We start from the raw sequence: 8497 nt of genomic DNA, 5'->3' as shown, positions 1-8497 counted from the left end.
CCTCCTACATAACAGGCCCCGCCCATCATACAAACGGGCCCAGCCTAGTATATAAATGGGCCCCGCCCAGCACACATTGCAAGAGTCACAAAGACAGCTAGCATCTTACACAGTATAGTGAGAAGACTTACCTGAACTACTCAACAGAAGCTCAACAGATACATCAGCAACAAACAGCCAACCGAAGCTTCTTAAAGCCAAACCGAGACCAATACTTAGCCAAATACTCAATTCTACCCAAGTATGACAAAAAATCAAACTAGTCAAAAAGTCAACGATCGAAGTCAACTCAGATGACCCCCACGTCGTGGCAATTCCTCTACCACATCTTGGTCACGTCCAAACAAAAAAGACGTGTTGCAGAGTGCCACCACGTCGTGGGCCTTCCTTGGCACGTCGTGGTTTCGATCAGAAAGATTTTTCTTCATTAAGAGCTTAATCCTTAGGGACCCAAAACTCATATCATCACATTTTTTGTTCCTAATAGCTTCATAATGGATAAATTTTTCAACTTTATCCATTAGGGTGGCCCAAACAACCAAGATTTATTCTTTAAGTCTCAAATGGGCCAAGAATGCATCTTTCTCAACTTAATCCATTAATTCCAAGTCTCGAACCTTCAGATCTGAATCAACATGATGTTTAGATGGATAAAGTTTCCAAATTTATCCATAATAATGTCTCAAACTTTCAAGATCTAAAGTTTAATAAACCAAAATGACCTAAAGACCGATATAACTTGCATGGCTAACAGGGAAGGCAAAAGATCATAATTTTCCTAGTCCGTGAGGTCCAAGAAGCATTCTATATAGATCAAAAGGTGTTAGAGTCCACTCAACTCCAAGATCACCCATAAAATGGACCAGAAGTTCCAAAAACCACAAATGAAGATGTCTAAAGAACTAAGGAGCAAGATATGAACTTCATACTCACAATAGTCTGGAAATAGGGTGAATGTGATGGATCGAAACTTGAAACAACATTCCTTGCAACCAAAATAAACTTCTTGATCTTCAAGCTTTATCAAAAATACCATTAAAACATCCAAAAGAGGAGAGAAAGGAGAGGAGGAGCTCAAATCTTGAAAGGGAGGCTAGGGTTGCTCCTAAGGAGTTTAAGGAGTGATAGAGGCTAAGAAAATACCCTAAAACATGAATCTGTATCTTTAAATACCTTGAAAGCCCTAAAAGTTCATGGGCTTGGGATGCCCAGCGCTCACCTCATGAAAATCTGCTTATCACCTCGTTATGGCTCTCACGTCATGACAACATGCTTGTCACCTCGTGACGACGGATTTTCACACAATTCAACTCTAACTCAAACAATCATAACTTCTTCGTTTCAACTCTGTTTTCATTGATCATTATATGTACATGAAGGTATTAACAAGCCCCACAACTCTATCTTGGAGGGGGCTTATAATACTGTTGAATACTTGAATAGGATGTTGGGTGATTGAAGATAAGACCTGCAATAGTGTTCAGGATTGTTAGGTCTTTATGTTGTAACCTATGTTGTGTATCAATTATGACATCTGTAGAATTTTTTATTATTTTGAGATAATCATTTCTACTCAGAATGTTTTAATGTACTGGGATTTTCCGCAAACAAAGATGTTATGAATTCATAAAGAAAAAAAATGGTTCTGAAAAATATGGATGTCACACATGTCACATCTTCTGATGCCCCATCCCAAAGACTGCCATTAATTCGAGGTGTGTCGTCATACCCAAGAGTATCATCATATTTAAGAATGCCATCATAACCAAGAATGTCATCATATCCAAGAGTATGGATAACTAACAACATTAATGTTGACACATCCCTTGACACCAATGGCTGATACCTTACGACCGATGGTGTTCCTTTATCAGATTTAAGATTGTATTGTACCATTGTGGGTAGCATGGTTTACTTTATTGTCACTCGCCCCAACATAGTTCATTCAGCTCATGTCATTAGTCAATTTGTTACTGTCTTTACGATTATTCATTGGGGAGCTATTCTTCGTATTTTAAGATATCTTCGTGGGACTCAGTTTCTGAGTCCGTTGTTTCCTTCTACATCTTATCTAGATTAGTGTGCCTATAGTGATGTTGATTAGGATAGCAATCTGAATGATCGCAAGTCCATCACTTGTTTTTGTATTTTCCTTGGAGATTCTTTTAATCTCATGGAAAAGTAAGAAACATGATGTTATATCTAGCTCCTCTACATTGGTTGAGTATCGTGTTATGGTTGTGAGTTGTGACTACTTGTGAGATTTTTTTATTATGTTGGATTTTTGTAGATATGGATGTTTGTATTTCTCAACCCCCCCCCCCCCCAAACGATGTGACAACAACAGTACGATGCAGATTACGAAGAATTTTGTTTTCCGTGAGCAGACAAAGCATATTAAGATTAACTGTCATTTCACTAGTCATCATCTTTAGCTTTGAACCATCACGCTACCATATGTTCTGTCGATTTTTCAAATTGATCGTCTTACAAAGGCTTAGTTGGCATCACGGTTTCTCTTCTTGACAACTTTCAAATGTTCATTGTTGTCGTATTGTGAGTTTGAGGTGGAGAGTTGCATAAAAATAAGTTTATTGAGCTCTTTTAGTATTGGACTTTTTGTTTACCATTTTAACTAGGTTAACTCTTAGTAAATTTTTCTATTTATAGTTTTATTTCCCTTTCTTTGTAAACACAAATTTCTTTCAATAATAAACCCTAGTCGTTTTCTCTAGTGTATTATCGATTAACAAATAGCACAGCTCACTTCCTTGCACTAGAGAGACATGCGTCACAAAGTATACATGTTAGAACATGCACCTTTAGATTAAAACATCTTTAAACTATCATCATTATGATCATACAACTTTCATATAACATGGGTAGCTCTTCTTTAAACTTGAAATGATGCATACAGCGTGTAATTGTACATACACATGTAACTTTCAAGTATCGTAATTCAAAAATATAACATGAATAAAAAAATTATATACTTTCTGACGTTTCTTGTTTTGGAACCCCTGTGAACTAAGGGCGTGTTCGGCACAGAGCGTTTGGGAGCGTTTGAGAGCTTCTAGCTTCTAGCGTTTGACAAAACGTTCCGTTTTGAACAGAAACTCTCGTTCGGCACTACAAGCTTACAAATCCAAATGCTACTTCATGTAGCGTTTAACAAAACGCTACAAGCTACAAGCTACCCGTCACCCACTACAAGTCACCCGCTACCAGCTAATTTTGCCGAACACGCCCTAACATGATTGTTAATCAAATGTCCAATCTTTCTTTGTATTTAAAAATCCAATGTTTGGAGCTTGAAAAAACACCTAACAATATTGTTTAGAGTTTCTGGTCATCATTAACACATTTAAAAGTGTCATAACCACATAAATTAACACATCGAAGTTTAGGTCTAATAATCCCCATATTGATCCTCATAAACCCTAGAATTTGCCCATTTTGCCATTTAAAGAACTGTATGAAGAAGATGAAGGGACCTCACAGTTTGATCCATGTAGTGTTCCATTTGATTAAGTGTTATTGAAATATGACAGGTCTATATACAACTTTTTAGTATCAGGGTGGTGGAGCGGCATTAGTATTAACGTTGGCATCTACTTACACCCCCTTGTGTGTGGCACGTATAGATTCGTGTATTCATATGAAGGAGGTATAAAGTTGTATTATAAGTATCTAACCTTTAGTTATAAGATTAGTAACATACTCTGAATTTTATAATTGTGTATATCCGGTTATAGATATAAAGTTGTATCATAAGTATGTAATCTTATATTGCACATGTTTTTACCTTAAGCCTTACAGGGTGTAACTTATGTACAACGAATGTCAAGAATTTGAAGGATGCTTAAATGGGTTTAAGAAATGTTGGGGTTTGATGTTATTCAAATAATTTTGGAAGTAAAGTTCTCTAATGTCCTCTCCATTAACATAAGATGTTTGGGATGTGATTCCATGAGAGATAGGTTAAATTCTCTTTGTTGTTCTAATAGGATCAGTTTTGCATTCAAGAATGTAACGTGGATGTTTTTGATCAATTCTTTTAGCACTCAATTTGGGGTGAATTCACGAGATATATTACCATTTACCAATCTTAGCAATGATACATTCAATCATACAAAGCACAAATTCATCAAAGAAATAGCATAATATGGAGGAAAGAAAGTCTTAAAATGAAACATGAATAGCAAACAATATCAATGTAAACATGCAGCTTAATAACTAATTAACGGAATGGAATACGTTTACATTATATACAATGCAAAATAATGTAGCGTACTAATTAAGCTCTTAACCAACTAATTAACTTACTAATAAAAAACTTCACAAAACCTAACTAACATAAGGTAAATTACAGAAATGCCCTTGGTCTCTAATATTCCTCATCAAGATGGAGTTGAAGAACATATATTCTTCAGAGCCATGTGAAGTGGATCATAAGTCTTTGTCTTAGAAAGACCACAAAGAGAAATGAGATTTAGATCAAAAACAATTTAATGTTCTTGGAATTAATTCTCAATTTCTTGAACACCATTTTACAATCATACTTGCCACATGAGCAATCAAGACAAAAATTAGCAATTTCCTCATAAAGAGATTTCAGTTGTGTGAAGTAAATTGCCAATCAAATCTTGATTTTGATTCAAATTAACAATATCTCTTTTGACACTAAATTGGGGATCCAATTGACGATGATTTTGTTGTTGTGCATCCATGAATTGTAGATAATTGAATCAGAGATGCTTAATGATAAAAAAAGATTGAACAATATTCTTAGCATTAGTGCAGAAGTCAACTATGTGAAATTATGGAAGATGAACAACATCAGCACAAAACGATTCATACAAACAAAAAAAATATTAAATTTAAACTGGACATAGATCAAGATTTACTCAAAACTACTCCTACGAGCATACCCAATTTCACTTCTTCGCCTTCCTGGCTGCTGTAACTTTCTTTGGTGTTGCTGCTTTCGGCTTTCCGCTCTTAGCTGCCGCCTTCTTTGGGGCAGGCTTGGGAGCCACCGCCGCCGGTGCCTTCGCCGGTGTTGATCTGGTGGATGCTTTTGTTGCCGGAGCGGCAGGAGCTTTCTTTCCTGGGGTTGATTTCGCCGATGTTTTAGCTACCTTAGCCGGCTTCGTTGGAGTTTTGGCTTTCGGTTTCGCAGCTGGCTTTGCAGCAGCTTTGGGGGCCGTCGCCTTAGGTTTTGCGACGGGCTTGGGCTTAGCAGCTGCCTTCGGCTTTGCCGCCGCTTTGGGTTTCGGTGCTGCCTTGGGCTTGGCGGCGGGTTTCTTCTTAGCTGGCGCTTTCTTCGTTGCTGTCTTCGGCTTCGCCGCAGCCTTTGGCTTACCGGAAGCCTTAGGCTTTGCAGCAGGTTTCTTCTTCGCCGGAGCAGCTGCTGCCGGAGCTTTCTTCGCCGATAACTTATACGACGCCTTGACCTTAACAAGCTTCCCGTCGGCAACCAGTCTCCTCAATTGAACCAACAAAACTTTCTTAAAATTCGCCGGAAGATTCTTTTGTTTCTCTTCAACGAACTTCGCGATCGCGTACTGACTCGAACCGCTCTTCTCCTTCAACGTAACAATGGCGTCCTTGATCATCTAAAAACAGAATCAATCACCATCAACAAACCACAATCAGATCCATAAACGCGTATCTCGATAACGAAAACATAAAATCAACATAACAAAACAACAAAATGTAATCATTTCATACCTCAAAGTAAGGAGGATGCAACGACGGAGTTCTAGGTTTGCTTTTCCCTGATGTTTTCCTCGCTTTCTTCGGTTTTCCTTCAGCTGCTCCGACAGCAGGTTCTTCTACTGCAACCGTTACAGCTGCGTCGACAGCCGGTTCGGCAACTTCCGCCACCACAATTGGTTCTTCCGTCGCCATTAATCTGCGATTATCTCTAGGGTTCAACAAATTAGCGCTCCGACAAATGAATGTGGATCGGTTACTGCTAATGAATTAGGATCGATCGAATTTAGTGCTTGTGTGAATCTGATGAATTTGCGGGGTTTTAAATAATATAAAGCCGGAGAAGACATATCCAAAAGCTGCAACTGTATTGGTCTATGGTATATCACACGGATCGTCTACGTCACTGGACATGAATACTAGCCGTAAGATTTTTTTGCCTATCGACGGTGGAAAAGGAATTGAGATTAAATTGGATGATATGCTTTGCATATTGGTGTGTTTCTATGCACAATTGATTTGGGCATAACTTGAGTAATACTTGATGGATTTTAAAGAAATTTTGATGGTGTTGTAGGGAATTAAGTTAGCTTTCTAGAGAATATTTTCTTGAAAGCTGAAGTTGAAGGGATTGAAAGAAAAATAATTTTTAAGCCATGGTGGTCAAACATGGTGTATATTTGGAGTTAGAGATAGTTTTCAAGTGTTTTCAAGACAATGTCTTGATACAACTTGCATGTTTGATAGCCAATTTGATTCTAAGTTAACTAAAGAACCAATGGAAACAAAAATCATTGAAATCCGATTAGATATGAGTACAAAATATAGGTTTGATTGGTGTCAAAGATGAACAAACTAAATCATGTTATAAAAGAAATAATATGAAGTCCTTGGCATGTTGTATTTTAATTGTTGGTATTGTATCATTATATATGTAAATATGCTATCGCCATTACAATATATACTACTATAGAATATATGTTATTTATTAATTGAAAAAATTGAAATGTATAAATTTATAAACACAAGGTACAACTATTATATACATACATCCAAAATGTCACGTTAAAAAAGTCAAACCTACTTTGCTCTCCCTTTCCCCTTATATTTCACAACCATAATTACCCAAAGTCTCCCGTAACCTCTTCGTCTTACTTCATTATTTTCAACTTCTCTCATCCATGGTTCATCATCCTCGTGTTGCCTTCTTTCTCTCCTTCACCTTCACCTTCAAACTACAAATACTGATCTTGCTAATGGTTTTCCATCTGCTTAAATTTTATCGTTGTCTTCTCCCATCTGGTAACATATAGTGTGGCCTATTTAAAGACAACATGACATTTGAGTGTTTTCATCGTCATCCCTTATCTCTTTGACTCCATGTATTGGTTCATGATGCTTAATTGAATTTTAAAAATAAAATAAGCAATATAAAAAATTTATACAAAACATCATCATCAGGTCATTTCATATTGATGGTTATTTAGCATAACAAACAATCCTATGTGTGCATGCAACCCTAAATAAGATATATGTCTTCTCTAATTAAACATAGAATATGAACAACATCATGTAAACCCCATATATATGATAAATAATCGAATTCACATAATAAAGAGTTATGATACATACATTTGATTGTTATGTAGTAATAACAATCAAATAACCTTGAAGATCTTGAAGCTTGAGAGCAAGTGTCACAAGTGTAACACCTCTAATGAATCACAAACACACTTAGCAAGAGGATGAGATATGAGAGGGAGGAGGAAGCTTCAAATTTTCGGCTACAACACTCTACGGTTTCTAATGGCCGAAAATTAACAAGGGTAAGGCTCCTTATATAGTGAGGTGACTTAGAGCCAAAGTCAGGTTTAGGAGTAGGAAACCCTAATTGCTTGGCTGAAGGACCAAGCAAACCCTAAACCTTTCATCCATAAGCCCTTGGACGAAAATTCTAGGGCTTTCCTAGAAGATTTCGTCAAAGCCTCTTTAGGAGGGTTCTAGAGTTTCTTTTCTCAACAATCAATAAATTACTAAACAGCCCCTGAACATTTAACTAATTCGATTAATCCCAAAATTAATTTCATTTAATTTCTGATTAACTATTAATTAAATAATATGATTTCTAATTAATATATTATTTTCATAATACATTAATAAATCATTCATTTCAATTTATTAATCAAATAATAAATTCTTCCTCTTCCTCGATAGGTCATCATGCCTAGTTGCTAGTATGAAGGCAACCCAAAAGGATTGTGTCACTATCAATTCAAGTATATACCAATTATAGTTATAGGCTTAGACACCTAATCCAACAGTCTCCCACTTGGATAAGTCTAATAACATATAGTTGCCAGTATAACTTCAAAAATCGATTAGCAAATTATAGCTCTCAAAGCCGTTGTCGAACTCTGACCCAGTCGGTTATGTGTCATAAGATAAGTGATCAAATATTCCTCCGTTCTACGAGATATCGTATGGACATGAGACATGGATTATAATAAATCTCTCTGCCAATATTTGTTTCCCGAATTCTGATTTTTGACGACTGAAATCAGACTACTAATTCAACAAATCAATTCAATCCAGGCTTGGCCACGCACTTCAGATGTCGACATCAAATCACCGAGGGGCCCACATATATCGCTTTTCCCGTTAAGGTAAAAGGAACCGATAATCTTTGACTTATATGCTTGCACTATTTACTCATCAAATCATGCACAACAATATTTTTTATAACATCAAGTTACTGATGCGTTTATGTATTATCAATGCA

At 36.6% G+C, this 8497-nt stretch overlaps 1 protein-coding gene across 1 annotated transcript; it reads right to left on the bottom strand.

Annotated features, from left to right (window-relative positions):
- Positions 1–4762: 4762 nt before the first annotated feature.
- Positions 4763–6038, bottom strand: LOC145108365 (uncharacterized). Its single transcript, XM_079045383.1, has 2 exons — positions 5734–6038; positions 4763–5618 (listed from the first exon to the last, which is right to left on the bottom strand). Exons 1-2 carry the CDS (start codon positions 5911–5913, stop codon positions 4938–4940), a joined length of 861 nt encoding a protein of 286 aa, XP_078901509.1. The 5' UTR covers positions 5914–6038; the 3' UTR covers positions 4763–4937.
- Between the last annotated feature and the right edge of the window lie 2459 nt (positions 6039–8497).

The sequence above is a fragment of the Lactuca virosa genome, chromosome 4 (genome assembly GCF_052849685.1).
Source record: "Lactuca virosa cultivar CGN04683 chromosome 4, Lactuca_virosa_CGN04683_v6, whole genome shotgun sequence".
Classification (NCBI taxonomy): Eukaryota; Viridiplantae; Streptophyta; class Magnoliopsida; order Asterales; family Asteraceae; genus Lactuca; species Lactuca virosa.
This window is presented reverse-complemented; position numbering and strand designations above follow the sequence as displayed.

Coding starts and splice junctions, on each gene's coding strand:
- LOC145108365 (XM_079045383.1), bottom strand. CDS start 5,913: ATGGCGACGGAAGAACCAATTGTGGTGGCGGAAGTTGCCGAACCGGCT. Junction 5,619..5,733: donor TGCATCCTCCTTACTTTGAG/GTATGAAATGAT, acceptor TTCTGTTTTTAG/ATGATCAAGGACGCCATTGT.